Source organism: Pagrus pagrus, assembly GCF_965226575.1.
Source record: "Pagrus pagrus genome assembly, chromosome: 5".
Taxonomy (NCBI): Eukaryota; Metazoa; Chordata; class Actinopteri; order Spariformes; family Sparidae; genus Pagrus; species Pagrus pagrus.
Window position 1 is genome coordinate 7,366,321 of NC_140189.1, and position 25,046 is coordinate 7,391,366.

General features: G+C 42.4%; 1 protein-coding gene across 1 annotated transcript; it reads left to right on the plus strand.

Annotated features, from left to right (window-relative positions):
• The first annotated feature begins 450 nt into the window (after nucleotides 1-450).
• Nucleotides 451-23,894, plus strand: dgkq (diacylglycerol kinase theta). Its single transcript, XM_084353929.1, has 22 exons — nucleotides 451-1,662; nucleotides 6,222-6,301; nucleotides 7,661-7,760; nucleotides 8,721-8,806; nucleotides 9,869-9,994; nucleotides 10,566-10,719; nucleotides 11,731-11,799; nucleotides 12,063-12,163; nucleotides 12,574-12,788; nucleotides 12,877-12,967; nucleotides 13,437-13,491; nucleotides 14,116-14,177; nucleotides 14,629-14,779; nucleotides 15,013-15,051; nucleotides 15,712-15,827; nucleotides 15,946-16,097; nucleotides 16,407-16,555; nucleotides 17,042-17,220; nucleotides 17,319-17,419; nucleotides 17,497-17,755; nucleotides 17,875-18,027; nucleotides 19,033-23,894. The coding sequence occupies exons 1-22, from the start codon at nucleotides 1,437-1,439 to the stop codon at nucleotides 19,129-19,131; spliced, it is 2,763 nt and encodes a 920-aa protein (XP_084210055.1). The 5' UTR covers nucleotides 451-1,436; the 3' UTR covers nucleotides 19,132-23,894.
• Nucleotides 23,895-25,046: the final 1,152 nt, after the last annotated feature.

The window sequence follows — 25,046 nt, forward strand, 5'->3', positions numbered from 1 at the left end:
TAAAGGAGCTTTACTGTGTTTATATGTGGCGGGCCCTGCCACCATTCTAGCTTCAAACAGTGTTGTGGGACCTTATTTTCCTCTGAGAACAGCTGGTTTATTCACTGATGGAAACACTTTGTATTATTAGCTCATTAATATTGTAAATATTAAAAATTCAGAGTTTGAATTTCTTCTACAAGACTACATAATGCTCCTTTAATCATGTAACGTTTAAATAAAGTTCATCACAACAACAAACACTGAGGAAGGAGGTGAGTAAACAAAAAGAGGAAGGAAGGAAACAAAAGGAGGAAGCTGATGAGACAGAAGAACATGAATCATTCATTCATTTAATAAGAGTCAGCTCAGTGATGAGGAGGGAGGAGGGGAGGAGGGAAGGAAGGAAGGGAGGGAGGAAGGAGACGAGGAGAGGGGATGAAGGGGAGGGAGGAGGAGAAGGAGGAGGAGGAGTAAATCAGTGTTGGAGACTCTGACGCGGAAGAAGAATCAGCCTCTGAGGAGGAAGAAGAAACCCAAAATGAGAGCTTCCCCTCCGGCTCACTTCACACTTGTTGAATAACGTTGAGCTCCAGCAGCCCCGCGGAGATAAACGTCCCCCCACCCCCCCGGTCTGCGGAGTGTTTCTGCCGGGTGTGGAGCTGCTCGGTGCGGACAGACGAGCCGCATCCTTACTGAAGCTTTTGACTGAAAATATCATCACTGATCGGTTTGACTTCAGACTGCCGTGGACACACTCAGCATCCAGCTTTCACCGGGTCGATATTTCATCTTTTATTCATCGAGCTTCCCGAGCGGGGAGCTCCGGAAACACGCCGAGCGCAGCGCCCTGTCCTCCGCTCGGCGCCGCTGGGTGGCACCGCTGTCTCCGGCGGAGGAGCTCTGATCTCGGCGTGGTGGACGATCTCTCCACCGTGAGGAGGACGACGTCGAGAGGCTTGAATACCGAGCTGCCTCGCCGGGACACCGACTCTGTGTTAGAGGAAGGCGGATGCATCAATATTTCAGGAGTTTGATTTTTAGCTTGTGAGGCGGGAAGCTTCAGCAGGCACGCCGGCCCAGCGCGCTCTCTGCCGGGCAGCACCGCTGGGTGGCACCGCTGGGTCCGGCCGGTGGGATGACTCTCCACCGGGGGTTAACGACGTCACATTTACCAGAAAACTAATCTCATTTGGATCACAAACTCGTGACCTGGCAGCCGACTCGGTATTTCTGGACCTGGTGATTAGCTTCTGAAGCGGGGGAAGCTCCAGCACTCACGCCGAGCACGGCGCCTGTTCGCCGGGCTGAGCCGCTGAGTCCGGCCCGGTGGGATGTCTCTTCAGTGGGAATCTTTACTAGAGATCCGGGCTTTTCTGCATCAGAAGTGAACCCAGTCGTACCGTGTTCTGTCGGTGAGTGTGTGTGTGTGTGTGTGTGTGGTCGGGTTGGAGGACATGGCCGACTCCGGCCGGGCCAGACCGGCGGACCCCGACGCTGCGGACGGCCGGACATCGAGCCCCCTGACGGTGAAGAAGAGGGCGCAGCAGTCCCCTGGTCTCCGGCCCAAGTACCAGGGCTCCGCACCGGGCCACTGCCTCAGGAAAGTGACCCTGACCAAACCCACCTTCTGCCACAGCTGCAGCGACTTCATCTGGGGGCTGGTGGGCTTCCTGTGTGAAGGTAAGACACAGAGCAGCACGTGTATTATTTATTATCGATCATCAATCATTTATTGTAAAAACTGGAGCTCCTGCTGGAGTTAAGTGCTTGTGAGCTGCTGGTTCCCCTGAGCCAGGTGTGTTCGGTGTCTCCTCCCTCCTTCATGATGTACAGAGGGGATCTTCACCTGGAGCAGGTCTTTGGACTGTGGAGGACTCTGTAAACTTCTGTTTGTTCTGGTGCAGTGGACCAGAATCAGTCTGAGACCTGCAGCCAACAGACAGGACCGACCACCAACACATCACCTCCTGTCTTTGTTTTAGCTCTTTATCTTCTGTTTCATTTCTTTATTTCATCCTCTCTTCATTTTGTCTCCTTCCTTCTTTCCTTCCTTTCCTGTATGTTCCCTCCGTTTTCATTTCCTTCTTCCTTCTGTGTCCTCTTTCCTTCCCCTTTTTCTAGTTCTTCCCTTCCTAATCTTACTTTTCATTCTTTTTGTACCCTACCTTCCTTTCCTACTCTTACCTTGTCGTTCCCTTCCCTTGTTTCCTTTGTCATACCCTTTACATTTCCCTTCCTTTCCATCAATTTTCTGTCTTTCCTTTCCTTCTACCTTTTACCCTCATTTCCTTTTTTCTCTTCTTCTTTCTTTCCATTCTTCCTTTTCACTCATTTCATTTCCTTTTCCCTTTTGTCTCCTTTGCTTCCCTTTCTGAGGCTACTATTCCTCCTCTTTCCTTTCCTTTCCTTTCCTTTCCTTTCCTTCTCTTTGCATCCCATTTTATTTCCTCTTCATACCCTTCTTTTCCTCATCTGCCTTTTCCATTCATTCTTTTTTTGTCTCCCTACCTTCCTTTACTTTCCTCTTGTTTACTTTCCTTTCTTTTCTTTTCCTTTCCCCTTTCCTTTCACGTCCTTCTCACTTAGCGATGACTTAATCATGAATTCAACAGGCAAACTGAAGAGCAGATCCAAGACCACACACACACACACACACACACACACACACTCACACTCACTCCACTCTGCCCAGTAACACACTGGTGTGTAAAGTGTCTGTTGCGCAATCGGAGCTGCAGTCAAGTCGTGATTTACTTCCTCTGGTTGGCATGGCAACAGGCGGTGTGTTTGTTTGTGTGAGCAGAGACGTGACCGTCATCATCATCATCATCATCATCATCATCATCATCATCATCATCATCCTCCTCCTCTTCATCACTGACAGCTGCAGATGCATTAAAAGCTGCAGCTGAACAACAAACGAGCAGATTACGTAACGTTTTCTTCTTTAAGCCGACACGAACCTGTGATGTCATCAAAGTGCTTCATCATAAAACACTAAATCTCTTTTTTAATCAACTCATTTATGTTTACAGAAGCTGAACACACACACGATCATTACACTTTATTAGATTGAGTCCAACATTTCAATCCGTATTAATAATATTGTTTCCTGAGATCAACATGTGACATCACTGACAATGAGTCTGAACCAGGAGCAGTCAGAACATCAGTGATCGGACCTCTCAGAGGAAGTTCTGAGCTTTACGGATTTTACACCAACAGTCCACAACAGCAAGATATTAAACTTAAAGTCACATAAAAACAGACAAGCAGCAAATCTTATTTCCCTTTTTTGCCTCATAAATTACTTTAAAGGAGCAGTTCATCCAAAACTAAACTCCAGTCATCATCTCCTCCATGCTGAAAGTCAGGTGAAGTCTCGTAGTCCACAAAACATTTCTGGAGCTTCACAGTAAAACAGAGTTGCAGCATTCTGCTAAACAACTGAAGTAGCCGGAGACTTGATTTAAAAAGGAAAAACAACCAAAGAAACAAGAAAAATACCAAATAAACTGCATTTAAACATTGCTGAATTAACTGTCAGCACTTCCTGTTTGCAGTGAACCTGTGGATGTACAGACAACTATCACTGGATTACTGTGATACTGAAGAAAACTTAAAAACATGATGTTTCTAAGGCAAGTTCTGACATGTGAGGAGAGTCTGTTATGAGCATTCTGCTAAACAACTGAAGTAGCTGGAGACTTGATTTAAAACATCAGATGTCTCCATACAGCTCGTCTGCTGTGATCACAGTCTGCAGGAGAGAAGAGATCACAACCTGATCTGAGGAGACCATATTTACACCTTTATTAAGATGAAGTCTTCACTGGAGCTGCTGAGATAACAGAGTTAGCATGCGCCCCGTCAGAAGTGGCTGCATGAGGGTGTAAATAGCTTCTTTTAGCTTGTTTTGCAACTGTGTTTCACTGTGAAGCTCCAGAAATGTTTACAAAGATGTAAAATTGTCCGTCCCAATTTCCAAGAGTCAAAGGTGACGTTTACAGATGTCTTGTTTTCATCAAGAGTCCAAAACAGTCAAATATTCAATTTAAACTGATGTAAAAACAGACAAAATCACTAAAATCATCAAACTGGAGAAGCTTCAACCAGTTTGGTCTAACAGATATTTTGCATCATCACAGGGTCACATTTCAAAATGACAGTTTAAACTATGCAGCTAACATTTGTTTCCATTGACGATTAATCTGTCGATTGTTTCCTCCATTCATTGATTAGCTGTTTGGACTATAAAATGTCAAATGGTGAAAAATGTCGATCAGTGTTTCGTCCTCACATGTCCTGTTTGTCTTCAGCTTACTGTCACAGAGCAAAGAAACCAGGAAACATTCACACTTAACAAACTGACGTCAGCGTCTGTTAAACGGTCGTTTTGTAAATGAAGTTCTGACTGTAAGTGTTCATGCAGGCAGCTCAGTCTCTGCTGAGTCACTGGTGTTAATCAGCATCCTTTGTGAGACATATTCACAGTTTGTTGGACAGGAAAAACCAGCTGATGTGTTGCGTAGACGATGGTGTTGTGTTGTGTAGATGATGGTGTTGTGTTGTGTAGACGATGGTGTTGTGTTGTGTAGGTGATGGTGTTGTGTAGACGATGGTGTTGTGTTGTGTTGTGTTGTGTTGTGTAGACGATGGTGATGTGTTGTATAGACGATGGTGTTGTGTTGTGTAGACGATGGTGTTGTGTTGTGTAGATGATGGTGTTGTGCAGACGATGGTGTTGTGTTGTATAGACGATGGTGTTGTGTAGACGATGGTGTTGTGTTGTGTAGACGATGGTGTTGTGTAGAGCTGTTGATGAGCTCAGTGTGTGAAACTGTCCGGAGTGAACATGTGAGGTTCACCACAGTGTAACAGAAGAGACAGAAACACACCACAAACTGAGCGTCAGTTCAACAGGAGACGCAGCCACACCTTTAATTTGACGCCTCAAAAGCAACAAGTTTTAACACATTGTAGTCCAAAGTGGTTCTTTAACTCAGTTACATGATATCCCAGCACGTTTACCTCGAGCCCAGCGTTTATCTGAACTCTGCACAGTTTCCTCTTTTTGTCCGGTTGAGAATAAAGATATTCTTTAAAAAAACAAAAAACAGCGATGACAAGAGATAAAACAGTTCCTCCTTTAAATGACTGAACTGTGAGCGTCTCTGTCTCAGCTTCAGATCTTTTAATGACACATCAGCTCTCAGTTATATGTCTTGTATGCAGATGTGATTACATTCAACAACAGAGGATCACTTTAGATACGTCGTTAATTTATTTTTCACTCAGCAGTATGGATGTTGTCTGTTATTGTGTCCATTAAACACCTTTTGTAGATAGAGACGTTCCTTAAATCCAGAGTTTCAGGACGTGTCCTCATATTTTAAAAATACCAGAGCAACTGGAAGTTTGTTCAGAATATATATTTATCATTTACTCAACTTATCATGTTGAAGACTCTTCCTCACCAGCTGCATTAAAGGGCACAACTAACATCAATCTACAACTCAACAAGAACACATTAGCTGGATATGAACATACTAGCCTACAGCAACAACTAACAACAGCTCTAAGCTAACTTCAGAAAAACTAATTTACCTCTTTGATTCAAATCCAAGAATATGTGTTGAATTGTTTCAGGGTGTAATTTGTTCATGATGAATCGGCTAAATTTAGCTAGTTTGGAAACGTTAGCATCTATAAGACATCTTACCTCCTGTTGCTGACAACAGTACAGCTGTCATCGTTAGTCTTAATCTTTTTTCTCCATCTATACATCAAAATCCTCTGATTTTAGTCCTCTGCTGTGAGTTGTTAATAAAAATGTAATAGAGAAAGTTCATTTTGTAGACTGTAAGTTGTAGATATTTTTCTTTGATATTTAGCAGGTATGTGGTTTATTTGAGCTTCTGGTCGTCTTACAGTGAGTTGCTGTTGTAGGTTTCAGTCAGTGTGATGTGTCGTAATGTTCAGCTGAAGGTGACGATGATGTAATTCAGACTAACATGCGGATTGCAGAAGCTTTGTGGGTAAAACTGAGGTGGATGTTGACATCTGATAAGCACCATTCAGGTGGAATCCTTCTGCTTTTTGAATTTGTGTGCACATCTGTAAACCAACAGAACCGGGCCAGCTGGAGGTCAGCAGTGTTTGTTGGTGTGTGGGGGAATTGAACCTGTCAGTGTTGATGTCTTGCTCACTGGTCTCTCCCTCTCTGTCTTCCTCCTCAGTGTGTAACTTCATGTGTCACGAGAAATGTCTGAAGACGCTGCGCTCGGTTTGCTCCTGCATGACTCCATCTTCAGTCCGGGTGAGTAACAGACAGCATCGTTGAAACTCAACACACCGGCAGGATGTTTATTGATCAGAACAGCACCGATCACTGAGCCTGACTGAGTGCTGCACCGATCAATACACCAGCAATCAACACAGACAGCTGCTGACAGAGTGGAGCTGTTTCCTCCTCACCTGTTCATCAGGGACGCGAGACAAACAGATCAGAGTACAGTTAATGTTGATATTAACAGTAGTACAATCTAAATACATGACTTTATAGGATTGAGAAATTAAAGATTAATGTGTAACTCGACAAAAATTGCTAATTACATCAGTGTATTTGGTGTTACTGGAAGGTTAGCACGAGGGCTAACCACCTGGGAATAATGCAGGTACACGCCCATCGTAGTCAGAGTTGTTTTTCCTGTTTTATCAGAGATCATCAGCTGCTCGTTACAGAGCTGGAAAGAGTCAAAGCTTCAGGTGAGACGATGAAATCTAAGACAGGAAGTCCAGTGTGAGCCTCAGGTTGATGATGTTGAAGGTTTATCAGACACTAAATCTCTCGCGGCAGTGAAACAGTCACACTATGTTTTATTCCAGGACGATCACAAGCTAAAAGGTTTCATGTTATTCACTTTTCTTTAATCATAATTAGATTTTTCGATGAGAAGTTACTGAATCAGCTGATTTCTGTCTGAACACTGTCCTCTGTGTCCAACTTGCAGAAACTAAATAAGGTTTTCATTTGTACATTTTATGATCAGTAACTCTTTTCTTTACACAATTGATATTTTAGAATAAGTGGCTAATCAAGTCTCAGACTCGTTATGTTGTCGATGCGTTCATGAGTTTGAATCCTTCACATCGTCTTTATGTTCTGATGTTTTGGAGAGAACCAGCTGCAGGCTCTCTGGGTCCACCGTCACCCGCCGCTCGATGTTAACGTGTCCTGCTGTTACATAACATGTCATGTTGTTTCACTAATGGTTCATGTCGCTGTCACATTCAGGCTTTACTCACAGCATTCACATCAAACCACAGTAATCCTCTGTGATAGTTCAGATGAACCATCAAGTTATTTAAAAAGAATAATATCTGTGACCATCTGCTGCTCTGAGTGTCGTCTGGAGAACAGAAGCATCAAGTGTTTTTATGCATTAATTGACTTTTAGACGTTTTTATTCAAAATATGAAAAATAAGAAGATCCGGCCCGTCAGCGCCGGAACAAAGTGCTCAGATCCTCTCAGTAAAAGTACAACAGTGTAAAAATATTTTATATTATATATATTATATTATATATATTTTTATTCATACTTTATATCTTTCAACATGTTTTGTCCTGTTTTTAACGTTTTGCTTCATTCGTGTTAACATCGCTGCCCCCTGCAGGTTCCGGTGGCTCACTGCTTCGGCCCGGCGGGTCACAAGAAACGTTTCTGCTGCGTCTGCAGGAAGCAAACAGAGGGAAACATGGCGCTGCGCTGCGAAGGTCAGACCAGTTTCATCACCAGTTAATAAACCAGTTCAACCAGCAGCTGATGTGAAACATGAACACTGTTAACTGGACTTTATTTTCCTTTTTGTCTGAGAACTTGAAGTTTCTTAGTCATCGTTGTTGTTTAGAGGCAGTGAGAGAAAAAATTCATATAAAAATGTTTTACTTATAAAGTTGTTTTCATTAAAGTTAAACAGCACAAAGAACAAAGTCGCGTTTCTTCTTCCAGAATCTGAACAAATAAAACTCTGTGTCGTTCGACGCTGAGAGAGAACATGTTGTTTTGTTTTGTGGTAAAATGAACTTTATTTAAAAACAAAGATAAACCACGAAGATCTTGCAGCCACTTCTCTGATGACTGTCTGTGGTTTCACTGCTGCTCTCTGAGGATTATAAATATATATATAAACAACTGCAGCAGGTTGGTGTAAATAAACATCAATTTGCATTTATTTTTTCTCACAGTTTGCATAAAGTTTGCAAGTTTGAACACGTGTTCAGAGCGAAAACACAAAATAAACAAATCTACACAAGCCGGTAACAACAATACAAACGAGGGAGCTGTGTTTATGTACCGCACTTTAAACACACAGGTAACTCACCTTACAATGACATCAAGTCATTAAAATCAATGAATATCATTGGAGATAAAATAAAAATAGGGTTTCAAAAAATGAGAAAGTGAAAAAATACATTAAAAAACCAAATAGATTGGACCAGAAATACAGTTGCAGCTGTAAGTTTTTGTGCAAGTAGAGAAATCAATCAATAAACAATCAATCAATAATGATTTATATGATCTATAGAGAAAACATTCAGTCAGGTTTTATCTGTAGTTAAATGTTGGAATATCTAAAATGTAAAAGCCAGTAAATAAAGGAGACTGTAAACTTCCTGTTGTGACCTTTGACCTGTGTGTGTGTGTGTGTGTGTGTGTGTGTGTGTGTGTCTCAGTGTGTGAGCTGCACGTCCACGCTGACTGTGCTGCGTTCAGCTGTGCCGACTGCCGCAGGACTCACCTGGACGTCACTCTGGAGCAGGTGAGCGTCGCTTCATTTTGATTTATTTTGGGTGAACTGCTCCTTTAAATCTCCTCCATCAGCTGATGTCACTGCTGCAGCGCCACCTGCTGACAGACTGTTGTAACTTCCTGTTTGCTCGACAGCACCTGGCTGCACCTGTGCCTCTCCCCTCACACTGTTTACCTTCGCTCCCCACAGCTGTGACCTTTGACCTCTGCTGCTGTCGCCATGGTTACTTGTTCAGTGTGACTGATCAGCTGACACCTGCAGCTGTCACACACTCTTTAATCAAACATCTCCTGAGAGAGTGAGCTGAAGTGTTTGCGTATTGATCCGAGCCGATCCATCGGTCACAGTTGTTGATTACAACGAGCTGACTGTGCTGGTCCGACTGGGACCAGTTCAAATCAAAATGACCCACAGGAAACCAGCAGCAGACTGGGGCTGTGTCCCAATTCAGGGGCTGCATCCTTCCAAAGACGCATTTGAAGGCCAATTACGTCACAACGCCGCGCGAAGGCCGTCCCAATTCGAAAGCTCCTCCAAATGCCACAAATGCAGCCTTCTTTTCCCTCTTTTTGGAGGACGCACCGCTACTATCCTTCGCAGCCTCCCATATCCCAAGATCCTTTGCGCGCCCGAAAAAGAAGAAAGAAATAAAGAAAATGGCGACATCAAGTGGTGTAGATCGTCACTTTCGCGGGCCTGGGCAGCAGAAATCGTGACGTAAGGGTAAGGGGCGGGAACATCTGGTGACGCAACCAGGAAATACTCCGAAGGCTAGACCGTCCAATTTAACAATGGTTGACACGGCCTTCGAAGGTACTTCCGAAGGACTCGCCTTCGGAGGCCACAAAGGCTGCGTCCTTCGAAGGATGCAGCCCCTGAATTGGGACACAGCCAATACTTCCACAGTGTTCGTCCGTAAATAAATAAATAAATAAACTGGACCTAAATATTCAGTTTGTGAACTGATCAGGTGTCTTGAGATGGAGGTGTGAAGAAAATAAATGTAATGTGATTCGTATCAGAGAATGTGACCAGTCAGTGTCACTCAGGATCTACTTTCTGTGGCTGCAGGATACGTTTCACCACCACTGGAGGGAGGGTAACCTGGCGTCAGGGGCGAGGTGCGAGGTGTGTCGGCGGTCCTGCGGTTCCTCTGACGTCCTGGCGGGGACGAGGTGTGAGTGGTGCGGCATCACGGTGAGAAGTAGATGGTACTCAAGTCATACTCGAGTAAAAGTAAAGATATGGTGTTAAAATATTACTTTGCTAAAATGAAAGTCACCCATATGAAGAGTACTCGAGTAAAAGTCAGAGGTAAATATTGTACTTTTTACTCCACTACATTTGTCTGACAGCTTTAGTTACTAGTTACTTTGCAGATTACCTTCCTGTCCAGTCAAAACCACGTATCTCCAGATGTGTTGATGTTGAACTGACAGTGTTGTAAAAAGTACTCTACAGTCATACTCTAGTAAAAGTCTTAAAGTATCTGATGTTAAATGTACTTCTGTATCAAAAGTAAAAGTAAAAGTAACTGATCCATATATTAACATGTATGTATAAACTGTATACTGTGAGTCAGCTAATCATCACAATCAAAATATGATACTTTGGCTCTGATGCAGCGATGTAATCTGTAAAGTAACTAGTAACTAAGGTCATCAAATACATTTAGTCAAGTAAAAAGTACTTAGCCACCCTGACCAGCCTCTGACTCATTGATCACTGATCAGCTCTGTCCTCTGTGTGTCGTCCATCGTCTCTGCAGAGCCACATGGCGTGTTACCTCAGCGTGCCACCAGAGTGCACTCTGGGACGTCTGCGCTGCATGCTGCTGCATCCGGCCTACGTCCGCCTCGACTCCAGAAACTTCAGCAAGATGCACTGCTACCGCATCACAGAGAGCTGCAGCCAGGAGCTGGGTACACACACACACACACACACACACACAGAAACCACATCCTCTGTTCAGACTGCATGTGAACACTCGGCTCGTTTCCCGACAGCTTCACTCAAAAGCAAAAATTGAGTTTTTTTCACAATTTCCTGATGTAAGTTATGAAAACTGTGTTTGTGAAGCAACAAACAAACTTACACCACGTTTAATATCTGAAGTCTGCACAGAAATAAAACAACAGTCGGGTCACATGTAAAGTCGATGGAAGACAAACCGTCTCACACAAGTTAATTAAACAGAAGCTGGTGTAAAAAGTTTTATTGGTCTTCTGTGGGGAGATGATATTTCATTAGACATTTTCTGATGATTTATGTTTAAATATGCAAATGAGGCTATCTAATTAAATGTGCACTAATTTGCAAAAATGTCCGGAACACAAATCTGAACTAAAATAAAAACCTAAATGTTTTTATTTGGATGTTTTCTTTCCACTCGTCTGAAAGGCGACGTTATATGGAAGCAAAAGAGCGACTCACGATAAAAAAGTGAAATCAACTGTTGAACAATCAGAAATAATCTGTGTGCACATGAATTTAACAATTAATGCAGAAAACTGTGAACTTTAAGTGTTTAAGAGATTCAAAAACATTATTTTAAGGTTTTAACTGGACTTCAAACACTCGGTTAAACAATCCAAATATTAAAATCCTTTGAATACTGATGGAAAAAGACAGAAAAGAATAAGAAATGTAATTTACACAAACAGGACAAAGTCTCACTGCCATTAAAACGTCTTTTTCAAGTTAGAATAAAACAGTTATAATGAGAATAGATGCAACACAGACGACATAAACAGGCTGGAAACTGTCACACACGACACCTCAGCTTTAAAGTGGTCGTACAATACATACATGTGTTTGAGTTTTTTAACAGTTTTAAAACTAATTAGGAACATAAACTCAGTGTGTTTATTTCCTCAATCCTTCCTTTTAATATTTCCACTTGTCACACTGACTGTTTCCTCCATGTTGATCAGATAACTCAGATGACGTCGATCCGTCTGCTGCTGTGTCTAAAGATGGTCAGCCGGCTGCTCCAGAGTCAGGTCAGCTCCACCAAACTCTGTTTGTTTTTTCACAGATTTAAGGAGAAAAACTCACGACTTGTTCACACTCACAGAACTTTATTTAGGATTATATCATCAGAGAGCCAACGAACCCTCAGAGATCAGATCAACCTGATGATGAAACAAACACATGAAAAGATTTCAGACTGAAGGAAGTGTGTGTGTGTGTGTGTGTGTGTGTGTGTGTGTCTGTCTGTCTGTCTGTCTGTCTGTCTGTCTGTCTGTGTGTGTGTGTCCCAAAGGGAAACAGTTTCTTAAGGTGTTTGATGGCGATGATGCCGTCAAGCGCGGCTTCTTTCGATTGGTCTCCATCCTTCGAGCCACGAGGAACGAGGAAGTGGTGGTAAGAGCTCCACCCCCTTCTCTAAAACTACTACTGCTGTTTGTACTACTACTACTACTACACCTACTACTACTGCTACTACTACACCTACTACTACTACTACTACTACACCTACTACTACTACCTACAGTATAAATGAGGTAACGTGACTGATTAAATGCAGCAAATATAATATTAAAAATCAACATATTTACTAATGAATGTATAAAATGTGATTTCAATATTAATGTCTGTTTTGTATTAATCACCTCATCTCAGTTTTATTTATTAATGTATTCATTATAAATGTATGTATTATTTACCCTTGTTTATTTTCCCACATTGTTTTTTTATGCCTGTTTGTCTCATTTCTTAACATTAATAACTCATAAACTCGTGGCTAACCCTGCAGTACCTGTGTTGTCCTGCAGGAGGCGGCACTGAGGACCTTCTACCTCCCCGATGAACCTCACAACTTCGAGTTGCACGAGATTGGCGGCCTGCAGCGTCTCCATAGCGATGACATCCTCAACCGTAACGGCGGTCCGGACAACAGGAGCTCCCTGAAGGACGGAGGGGACGCCTGGCTGCTGAGGGCCAAACCACGAGACACTGAAGTCATCAAGGTGTACGCAGGCTGGCCCAGGTGAGACAGGAGGTCAAAGCTCTCAGTGACCAGCCGTCCCTCTACCTGTAAACACTCCAGGTTAATGTCCTCACCTGCTGTGTTTCAGGTCGGGTGCAGCTTTCGTCTCCGTGTCCGTCTCTCAGAGCAGCACGGCAGCTTCTGTCCTCACTGAGGTCCTCAGTCAGCTCGACAGACAGGTACAGTTGTCCTCCACAGGTGGATCAGCTCAGACTGACATTCAGTTTAATCAGTAAAGAAACCAAAGTGTCAACAAGAAGAAGTCTTTAGGTACAAAAACCAGGTGAAGCTACACCTGTCTTATTGCTGAGGTGGATTTTGTTACATTTGGACAAAGATAGGCTAGCTGTTCCTACCTGCTTCCAGTCTGTATGCTAAGCTAAGCTAACAGCCTGAACATGGAACTCACAGCAAGAAAGAGAATAAATATTTTCCAACATGTGAAAATATTTCTTTCAGCTTTTAATGTGATCTTTTAGAAAGAAGAATGAAAACAATTGACGGATGATCAACAGTGAAAATAACTGACCTCATTTCAGATCTTCAAGATTTTATTTTTAATTTTCAAGTCAAACTGTTGAAAGTTGTCACAGACCAGAGTCTTGAGTTTGTGTCGGAGCTCCTGACGACGTCTGTGTGTTGTTTCAGGAGGAAGATGTGTCCAGTTTCAGCCTGCTGGAGGTCTGCATGAGCAGCAAGCAAGGTGAGCAGTGACGTCAGGTATAGAGCACACACAGAAACACCAGACACATCCTTTAAAACACTTTAATCTCTCAGCTTCTAACACCGTCAGGATGTGTAGAGAAAAGGGACCAAAGCTGCCACAGCTGCAGGTGATGACGGAGAATTTGTAGTGACAACTGCAGTCACAAGATAAGAAATATCTGATGATGCTACGGCTAACTGATGCTATTCATTCATTTAGTCACATAAAATGCTTGTTTTGTTCTTGTTTTGGGGAAATGTAATGAAAACTCTTTCAGACTGAAACATTATTAAACATCATTTATCAATTTTCAGGTCAGACATGTCGACTGTTCTCTGTATCATCTCTTTTATTGTAAACACAGCAGATATTAGCATGCTAACATTAGCTTTGTCAGTTAGCTACGCAACAGTTACAGCTGCAGTTAGTGGCTGTAAATATTCAGTTGATAACAGCTGATCCCTACGTCAGAACCAGTTCATGAGCTGTGAACACTGATGTTAGCATGAAGCTAAGTTTGAACTCAGGATCAGGATGTCTCTTTGTCTTTTCTCCCTTTTATTTTCTATATATTTTATCTTTTATTTGATCTGATCCGTCCTCTCCATGTGTGTCCTGCAGTCCAGAGACAGACGCTGAGTCCTCAGGAGAAGATTCTGGAGAAGCTGCAGGAGATCAGGAAGGTAGGAGGAGATCAGCAGGACACAGGACGACGACTCGTCTGACTTATACAAAGATGCTGAAACCGTCTTTATTCCACCACGTGAACACTGAACAGTTCCTCTCAACTTCTCAACCATCTGAAAACACAAGTTTAATTTTATCAAAAGATTTCTTGACAACGTAAACAGACCCAACTTCGGTATTTTTACTGGGTATATTTTTAAACCTTCATGAAGTTGTTTATCTGAAGTTTAACTTTTTGTCGCTGGTTTTTACGTTGTTATACTTCAGGTTTACGCTGTTAAATATAACGAGGTGTTGACTTTGACAAAGCTTTCTGCTGTGGAGGTGGAACATTATTATCCCTGATGGTTCAGTACCAGCATCAGTACTAGAGTCCAACCTTCAAACTCTGTTACTGAAATGACAAAAGAGGAATCTGTTCTAATCTTTGAGACGTTGGTTCTCCAGGTGTCTCTGCGTCAGATGAACCAGACTCGGTTCTACATCGTGGAGAACAGGAACCGGGCGGTGCAGGTCCGCCTGCTGATTGGAGGACTGCCCCCCCTGCTGACCAGAGAGGAGTACGTCCAGCTGGTCGAGGAACATCTGACCATCAAGAGTGAGTCACAGCTGACGTCACCTCAGACTCTCTGCACCTCAGCGCTGCTTCAGTGATGAAGACCCAGATTTTACAAAACAAAACACATTTTCTTCCTCAATTAATAAATGAGGAGGAAACTAAAACTCTTTGGTTCGTTTGTCTGTAGATTTACTGAACGTCTGAGCTTCACTTCCTGTCTCCTTATTGCAGTCGTCTCACAGCAGGACTAACTCACCTCCCTCTCTCTGCAGGTCACCTGGTCACCGTCAGCCACATCTACACCAGTCAAGGTGAGGCAGGTGTTGCTGATGTGTGTTTTTTCTTTCTCTACAATGAGATGTTGTTGTGACTGCAGGGTTTATACGGTTCAGTCTTATCTTCTATCTGAAGTTCAGACTTCTCCTCAGATCTTTACGGCTCTAAAACTGTCCAATGTTCAATGAAACATGCGCATTCAGATCATAAAGGCGAACTATGTGCTTCTCCCACACCTGAAGCTGATCACACCGACGTCTTTAAGGAAAGCTACGTCACGTATCTCAAAAGAAGGAAGCAGCGCCTGGTGTTTGACCTGAAACAATGATCTAATAATTCAAGACACAGAGTTTGAGCAGCAGAAAGATCTTTACTGCTTTCCTTTCTTATCCTTCAGTTACAGCAGTTGGTGGCTGCTGCTTATTACAAACACAATCTTCATGTTTTCTGAACTCTTCATGTGTTTTATTTGTAAAAATCTTCATTTGTAAAGTAACTACAGCTGTCAGATAAATGTAATAGAGTAAAAAGTACAGTATATCCCTCTGATGTCGTGGAGCAGAAGATGAAAGTGACACGAGAAGAAAATACTGAAAGTACAAGAACCTGAAATGTGTACTTAAACACAGTACTTGAGTACATTTACTCACTACTCGGTACTTGAGTACATTTACTCACTACTCGGTACTCTTCAGGTGCGGTGGCGTTGCAGATCTCGTGTTTCTCTGAAGCAGAGAGGATCTACATGTTGGCTAAAGACACGACGGTCAACAGCAAGACGCTCACTTCACTCGTCATCCCAGAGATCCAGGTAACTCACCTGGTGATGACCACAGTCTGCTGACAGACTGCAGATCAGGTCATGTACGAGATAAAGTAAAGAGACCACATGTAGTTTCTGTTCAGTGACTGTAGTTGTCGTCTCTCAGCTCAACAAGCTGGCTGCAGACGTCTGTCCTCTTCTGGTGTTCGTCAACCCAAAGAGCGGCGGTCTGAAAGGCAGAGAGCTTCTGTACAGCTTCAGGAAACTTCTGAACCCTCATCAGGTCTTTGACATCTCCAACGGAGGACCGCTGGCTGGGTGAGAGCAGCGAACACACCTCGACTCAGGCTGAGAGGCTGATCACAGTAGTTGAACAGCTTGTATTAAAACAGCCGTTCATTTACATGCACACACACACAAAAACAAAGAAATCAGGTCACACAGGAGATCATGTTTATCTGTTGTAACCTGGTTACTGTAAAAATCATGCAGATAATTAGTAATCAGATTACTCCAGTGCACCCAATGGCGCGAAGCACGATGGCTTCTGACTGTATGATCGTCGTCATATGATTAAAATGTTCCTGATGTTTCTGTTCTTCTTCTTCTTCTTCTTCTGTGGTCCAGCCTCCACACATTCCGGGAGGTTCCCCGGTTCCGGGTGCTGGTCTGTGGCGGCGATGGGACGGTGGGCTGGGTTCTGGGAGTACTGGAGGCCGTCCGGCACAAACTGGTCTGTCGAGAGCCGCCGATCGGCATCGTACCGCTGGGAACAGGTCAGACCAACACGGACCGACTTAACTTAGCTTCATGCTAAAGTCAGTTAGCTGAGTTTAGTTTTAATATCACTAAATGAAAACCGCTCACAAACTAGCTCTCACTAAGTATCGACAGCCGCTAACTGCAGGTGTTGCTGTTTTGTAGCTAACTGACAAAACATTAGCATTTTAATATCCGACATATGTGACCTGAAACTTGACTGCTGTTAATTAATGATTCAATCTGGAAGATTTTAAATAAAATTTCTCAAAAAACAAATTATCTCAAATTAGCAAACATTGTGCTGATAGCAGTTAGCTTAGCATGGTTGGATATTTTAACTCCGAGACACAGAATTCTTCGTAAACAGACAGAAATAAAACTTAAAGTTTATCTTTCAGCCTGTAAAGTTCTGCTAGCTTGTGATGCTAACTATGACTTCCTGTTTACATGTTGAGGAAGGACTTTATGTTCTGGTACTGAAGTGTGTCCCGTCTCGTCAGGTAACGACTTGGCTCGTATCCTGCGCTGGGGAGCGGGTTACAGCGGCGAGGACCCGCACCACATCCTGGTCTCTGTGGACGAGGCCGACGAGGTTCTGATGGACCGGTGGACCATCCTGCTGGACGCTCAGGACATCTCTGAAGACGGCAAGGACAACGGCTTCCTGGAGCCTCCCAAGGTCTGGTCCAGGTCCTCCAGGACAGTCAGGAACATTTTGTGGCTCTTAGAGACGAGTCTTAAGGACGATGTGCTGTAACGGCTTCATGTGTGTCTCAGATTGTGCAGATGAACAACTACTTCGGTCTCGGCATCGACGCAGAGCTCAGCCTGGACTTCCACCAGGCCAGAGAGGACGAGCCGGATAAATTCACCAGCAGGTAAAACTTCGCCTTGTTCAGACTCTGACGTGTTTCTGAGGATTCAGATGTAACTCAGCTCCCTGTCCGACTCACAGGTTCCATAACAAAGGCGTGTACGTGAAGGTCGGCCTGCAGAAGATCAGCTACACCAGGAGTCTCCACAAAGAGCTGCAGCTTCAGGTCGACGCTCAGAATGTCCCGTTACCGAACATCGAGGGGCTGATCTTCCTCAACATACCCAGCTGGGGTTCTGGTGCCGACCTCTGGGGGTCAGAGGTAGACGGCCGCTATGGGAAACCGAGCATCGATGACGGGCTGCTGGAGGTGGTCGGGGTCACCGGGGTCGTCCACATGGTGAGACCATTCATAACATATACACACACACACACACACACACACAGAGTTCTGTAAGTCAAGATCTATGTAACTGTGTGTGTGTGTGTGTGTGTGTGTGTGTGTGTGTGTGTGTACAGGGCCAGGTGCAGAGTGGTATGCGGTCGGGGATCCGTATTGCTCAAGGGAACTACATCAGGCTGACGGTGAGTAAACCCATACCTGTCCAGGTGGACGGAGAGCCGTGGATCCAACCGCCGGGACACATCATCATCTCTGCTGCTGGACCAAAGGTACGCTCTGTTTGTCCCTACAGGGCCTCCGTAGTTCTGCTTTTTGTTTCCAACTCTTTATCTTTGTGTGCTTGTTTTGACTCCTTCCTGCCTTCCTTCCTTTCTGTCCGGTCATCTTAGTTTATCATATTCTGTGCATTGTGATGTATTCTGTGTACACATGCAGTTTATTTTGCAGTATATATACAGTTTGTGTGTGTGTGTGTGTGTGCGCGCGCGTGCGTGCGTGCACACGCGTGTATGTATGTATGTATGTATGTGTATATATATATATATATATACATATACATATATATGTACATACATACACACAGGCATAAGATTATGACCACCTGCCGAAACAGCTGTGACCTGTCAGGACATGGACTTAAGACCTCTAAAGGTGTCCTGTGGTGTCTGGCACCAGGGCGTTTTATAGTGGATCCTCTGGGTCCTGTATGTTGGGGGGTGGGGCCTCCATGGATCAGACCTGCTCCAGCACGTCTTACAGACGCTCGATCAGATTGGGATCTGGGGAATTAAGAGGCCCGTCAACACCTTGGGCCCTTTATTGTGTTCCTCGAGCTGTTCCTGAGCAGTGTTTGCGGTGTGTCAGGGCACATTGTCCTGCTGGGGGGCCACTGCCATCGGGTAGTGTTGTTGTGATGAGAGGGTGTACTTGGTCCACAACAGCGTTTGGATGGGTGTGTGTCAAGTGGCATTCACATGAATGCCAGCACCCAAGATTTCCCAGCAGAACATTGCATTGTGATGATATGATCAATGTTATTCATGTCACCTGTCAGTGGTTTTAATGTTGTGGTGATCTGTGTATATCTGTATATATATATAATACACATATATATAGTTTATCGGCAGTTTGAGGTATGATGCATGTGGACCTGTAGTTAATTGGCAGTTTGATGTATAATGCGCGTGGACCTGTAGTTTATCGGTAGTTTGACGTGTAATGCGTGAGGATCGTAGTTTATCGACACATTAATGTATCATATTTGTTCTCTGCAGGTTCGGATGTTGAGGAAGTCGAAGCAGAAGCAGAAGAAGTCGTCAGCAGTGAAGGACGGACGTTCAGAGAGCCCGTCCACCAGAGACGGAGGACACTGACCAACACCACCGAGACTCAGTTTCCTGCCTTTTACCTGCTTCCTGCTGAACTGGAAGCCATTTTGGCACAAGCAGCCAGCTGGGATTTCACTCATGCAGCTTTGTAGCGACGCTGACAGGCTGCTGATCGCCTGAAGGAGGTTTAACTGGTACCGCCTGCACACGGTGGGACACGGTTCAGTTTGGCCCGGCTGGGATCACATTTCCATCCTGCTGACTAAACAGAATTCACAATAACCAGGTTCAGCAGCTGAAAGTGACTTTTTTTTACTTAAAAAGCAAAAGTAACAAGTAATGAATAGATTCACTTCAGATTTCTGCGTAGATTAATAAAGAGTTAATATTGAATTTTGACAGTTTCTCAGTAAAGATAAGCTTCAGAGTCGAACAAAAAAAAAATCTAAAGTATTTAACAGAAGTTGTTTCTGTGCAGATGTGACTGTATCTGTACAGTAAGTAGCAGTAGACTCAGTGTCAGTGGATTTATTGTTAATATCTTTAGTTGTGAACATTAATGTGCAGCTGCAGAGTGAATCTGAAGCTCTCCTCAGAGACAGACTGTGACCTCGTTACGTTATCTGAACCAGGATCAGCTGGGACTGAGCTGCTTTCTTACTCTGTGAAATCCTTCAGTCATGTTGGTTTAAGATAACAGTGAAGCTAATGAGAAAATCTCTGACCCTGAAACCACAGTGCCCACTGGAACTGAAAGTTTTCACACCAGTCAGGGAAGTGATTCAGAAAATAAAAGTCTGATCAGTCTGAGCTGAGCTGACGAGTGTCGACTGGAGATTAACTGTAAACGGGATGTTTGAATCCTGCTGTCAACGTTTGTTTTTGTACAAATGATCATCTTCTTATGTTAGCATAGCATATGGCAAAACAAAAGTGGCTGAGTTAGCAACCTGAGCTTAACAAGTTATGATCAGCATACAATGAACAGTTGACTTTAACATAACCAGTAAAGTGTTGAAGCAGGATATACAGTTAACTACTCATCAAAAATGTCCACTTGTCCAAATTTTTCCTGCAAAACATTAACTTGAAATGAAGACTGTTGTTGAAGACGCCGTTAGCGTTGCTGACATACTCGGCTGTGATGTCTGACAGCAGTCAGCCTGTTGAGTCTTTACTACGTTGTATAGCTGAGTGTATGAAAACATATAGCTGAGAGGCAACGGTGACACAAATGTCAGAGAAGCAAACCCAGAATTTAAAACGGACAAATCTCTGCTTTTTCTGTCTGCTGTTGTTGATAAATCCCATTTTCCCCCCAAAAACCAAATACATGTTTTGACCCTGGTCACAACAGAGGACCGTACACTAGCTAGGAAACTAACATACAGTATAACTAGCTGCATTAAAGGGCTAGTACTAGCTTGCAAGCTAGTTAGGTAGTTTCTGGAAAGCTAGCTAGCTTGCTTGTACGCCAAAACTAAACTACCTATAAAACTGGCGACATTACTGCTTTATCAGTGCAAATTTAAAACACAACTCTTATTATTTTAGGGGGAACAAACATAAATTGAGCACCAGACACTAGCTGGAAAACTAGAATGTCACTAGCTGCATTACAGTGCCATTACTAGCTTTCAAGCTAGGTAGCCAGTTTGATGGAAAGCTAGCAAGCTTGCTCATATGCCAAAACAAAACTTAATTTGTAAAATAAATGGATGATTCGAAAAGCTAAAATACAATCTGCAGCTACGTTTGCATCGGTGTGATTACAGACAGCAGGAAGCTGAAATACACCTAAAACAAAACTTAATTCATTTAGAGGGAAAAACATTAATTGAAGGTATAAATGTACTCAAATGTGGGAACAAAATGTGACAACATTATTGTGATGCTGTGATTACAGGTAGCAGCAGACACGAGCTACACTAACTGTAAACATTACTCGCTTGGTAAGCTAGCTAGATACTTTTTTAGCAAGCTAGATGCCCAAACAACTGCTGTCGTTAGAAGCTAAAACACTTGGTATGCGAGCGAGCTTGCCTGCATGTTCATTTTGGAGCCTCCAGTGTTAGAAATCATGATTCCGATCAATTTAATCACATTTAATTTAATTTAATCGACTTTGGTGTAAAATATTTCTGTCATGGAGTCCAAACCCTCTGTCTCAGTTGCGTCTCTCGTATTGAACCCTGAAGGAAACTTTACAAAGATGAAACTCAGCTGCCAGTTTATACTGAAGAAAGACAAAGGAGGATTTAATGAACTTCGTCCACATTCCCAGAGATTCAGGACGTACAGAACCTGTTCCTGCAGCAGACTAGCGATCTGAAGGTCTCAGCTCTTCATGTAGCCACAACAGTATTGAATCACTGAACTCTGGTTGTGATATTTAGTCTTTTTTTTAATCTAAGATTCACATGAACTGATTTATTTTGATGTTTTTGGTGCTAGAAGGTCACAATATGTTCTAGTTCTATGTTTGACTTGAAATTCAAAGATCCTGTTTTTATTCAAAGCCTCAAACTGAAGTTCATCTGAACTCTGTAGTGTTTTTATCGGAGGGCTGATGAGTTCAGAGTTATTTCACTGCAGCTGGATTCACTCCTGAGTTGAACAGGCTGAAGATTTGTGGCTTTGAATGAGCAGATCTGAGACTGAGTGCTGACACATCAGTGGCATTAATTGTAATTTTGGATGGACTGTGGAGTTCAACGGCTTCATCAGTCAGGCTGAAGTGTTTCTACAGTCTGCTGTGTGCTGACAGTAGACTGTAGCTGTGAGTATTTAAACTGTACACATACTGTCACAGTGTTTTAATACATGCATGAAGTACTGTAGTTGTGAGTGTTGTTACAGCAGCGTTTCATCTCTTTGTTCCACTAACTTTGTCCGCCGTCGCTGTTAAAGAACCAAAATGAACTGAAAACTTCACGTTCCTGGCGATCATATCACAAATTATTCTCTTTATTGGATTCAGATAGTTTCTGTGAAAATCATCTTGCAGACTTGAATCTTGCTGCAGGGAGATGTTAAAAATGTCCTCTGTGGTGATGCGTTCGAGATCCTTTAACATCTTATCACTGACTTTGTGTCAAGTATTGTAACATGTTGGTAAAATAGATCCACACAGTTACAGTTATTTTGTCGGTAATATTCCCAAAACCTTTATCTTTTTTTGTTTGTTGAAACAGCGTGCAATTTATGTATGAATATATATATATATATATATATATATATATATATATATATGCATAGAGAGAGAGAGAGAGAGAGAGAGAGAGAAAGACAGACAGATCAAGAGGCAACAAATGCTAAAAAAGTAATTTTTAAAAATGTATTTTGCTTTTGAAAGTTTTCTGTACAGCAGGCAACTGTGAAATCCTACTGTCCTTAAATGCACCATTAGTCTATAAACAACTACAAGGAACTTTTTTGTTGTTGGTTCTGGCGCCCCCTGTTCACAACAACAACAACAACAACAAAGTTCCTTGTAGTTGTTTTAAAAAAACAAACATGCGTCACTGGTGGATGATATGTTGCCTTCAAAGTCCTAAATGATTACATTTAAAATAACATCTTTAAGGACTTTGTGGACACTGATATGATAAAAGTGACAGACAGGTGAGGAGAACAGGTTAAACAGGAAGTTTCACTGTTCTGTCAGAAATGAACTGGAATCAAACTGAACTCTGTGTGATGATTTGCAGGAATATAAAGTTCACACAGTTGGATGTTCATGAGCTAAAAGAACCTTCAGAGCAAACAAAGCACAAAAGATCCTGCAGCTCCATGGAGAAGAAGTTAAAGGAACAGTTCACTTAAAATTGAAAATTTAGTCGTTATCTACTAGAGCTCGTCTGCTGTAATCACAGTCTGCAGAAGCCCCAAGATCACAAACTGATCTGAGGAGACCATATTTACATCTTTTAAAAGACTTCACCTGTTAAAGGGTGTAAATATCGTCTCCTCAGATCAGTTTGTGATCTTCTGCATCAGAAGGGTCAGGAGTCAGAAGCTGAAACTGTGATTTTTCTGTCTGTATCGCTCCATCAGATGGAAACATGCTTCAGTCTGCTGCATCATCAGAACACATTTACTTTATTTTGACACTTTTTCACCTCGAGGAGAATTTAAAATAAAGTTTAGAGCCTCAGAGACTAACATGGTTTAGACTTTCCCTCCTTCATCTCAAACGGCCTTAATGTGTTTTTTCTCTTGAATCTGTTGTTGAATGTTAAAAATGTGCTTTAACGTGATTTCTTCTTCTTCTTCTGCTTCTCTGCGTCCGTCGTGCCTCGTAGCGTCTGACTTACCTGTTGTTAATGAACCAGGCCAGGTGCTGCTGGTGTTGGTCTGTAGTGCCTCATCGAAACGCTTCGACACCCTCAGTGCTCTGATGTTTAGTGTGTGTGTGTGTGTGTGTGTGTGTGTGTGTGTGTGTGTGTGTGTGTGTGTGTGTGTGTGTGTGTTTCCTGCCAGTGCAGTGGTGTGCTGAGCTAACGTGCCTCCAGATGTCATCTAGATTTTTCTCTTTTTTTGCTGTAACTATATTTTATGTTTCTACCTGAAGTTTTATTGAATAGATGAAATGTATATTTTTGCAGACAAGCTGTCTTTTTTGGTTTCAACTGTAAAGTTTTAATTGTAAATTGCACTAATTGTTTTACAGATGCTTTTAGATGTGACGTTCAGGTTATTATGAATGTTGTAACAACTAAAGCTGGAAATATAGTAGATATATATATATATATATATGTTTAAATAACAGATTCTTATGTGTTTAATCATAATAAACTAAAGGTCATCTGAGAACTAAAGCACAGATGTTTCTGTCTGATTTCTCTTCACACGACGTGGACTTTGAGCAGATAGATACTTTATTGAGTCAGTTCAGTCATTTTTATCACAAAGTTGAAGATTAAAGTAATGAATCAGTATCTTCAATGTTGTGACTTTGTTGCCCCCCAGTGTTAGTATTAAAATCTGAGTTTAAAATATTTAACAGCAGAATTCAAATGATTGAATCTCAGAAATATTAGATTTATAATTATGTTATTATATCAGACTGACGGTGTTCACAGTACCGTCAGAGCTGGGAGCTGCGGTGCTGCTGTGTTTCACCAGCAGGGGGCAGGAGTCAACAGTTTACAGCACATCAAAGATCTTCTGTAATTGACAGGAGGATTTACTCCTGTCACTCTGAGCTAATGTACGTTGCTCTCCTCTAAAGTCGTTTCATCTATCAGACCGGTGTTACACAGGGACATCTGCTCGGCCCACTGATGTTCAGTGATGGAAAGTAACTAAATACATTTACTCAAGTACTGTACTAATTTAATACTTATAATAAATATGTTATATTTAAATGTGGTGGACATCGTTACTTCATCACTTAATTATTTTTACACAAGCCAAAGATCCTGAAAGTCAACACAGTGTTCCTCATTTATAGCTAAATTCAAATCTTAAAGGATAACTACCGTTTTTTACAACCTGGACCTTTTTTCTAGCAAAATATATGGTCATTTACTCACCCAGATAACTTTGGTGTCATTTGGCGTCATTCGGACGAAATTAGATCCAGTGTAGCGCCGATATATCCATATAATGCGAGTAACGGGGCAGCGACACACAGCCCCTATATAACGCATTATCTGCCACGAAACTAGTTAATTTCACTAATATTTTGTTACGATATGCCAAATGACACCAAAGTTATCTGGGTGAGTAAATGACCATATATTTTGCTAGAAAAAAGATCCAGGTTGTAAAAAACGGTAGTTATCCTTTAACTCTGTTTAACTGCTTTAGAACAAGAAATGTAAAGTTCATTGTTTGAGTTTTAGTTTTTTTCCACTGTTCAGTTGATTATTTCAAAGTGTTTAAGTTGTAAAGTATGTATTATATTTGTATTCATTTGTAAACAGCAGGAAACAACAAGCTGTTCATAATTAGAT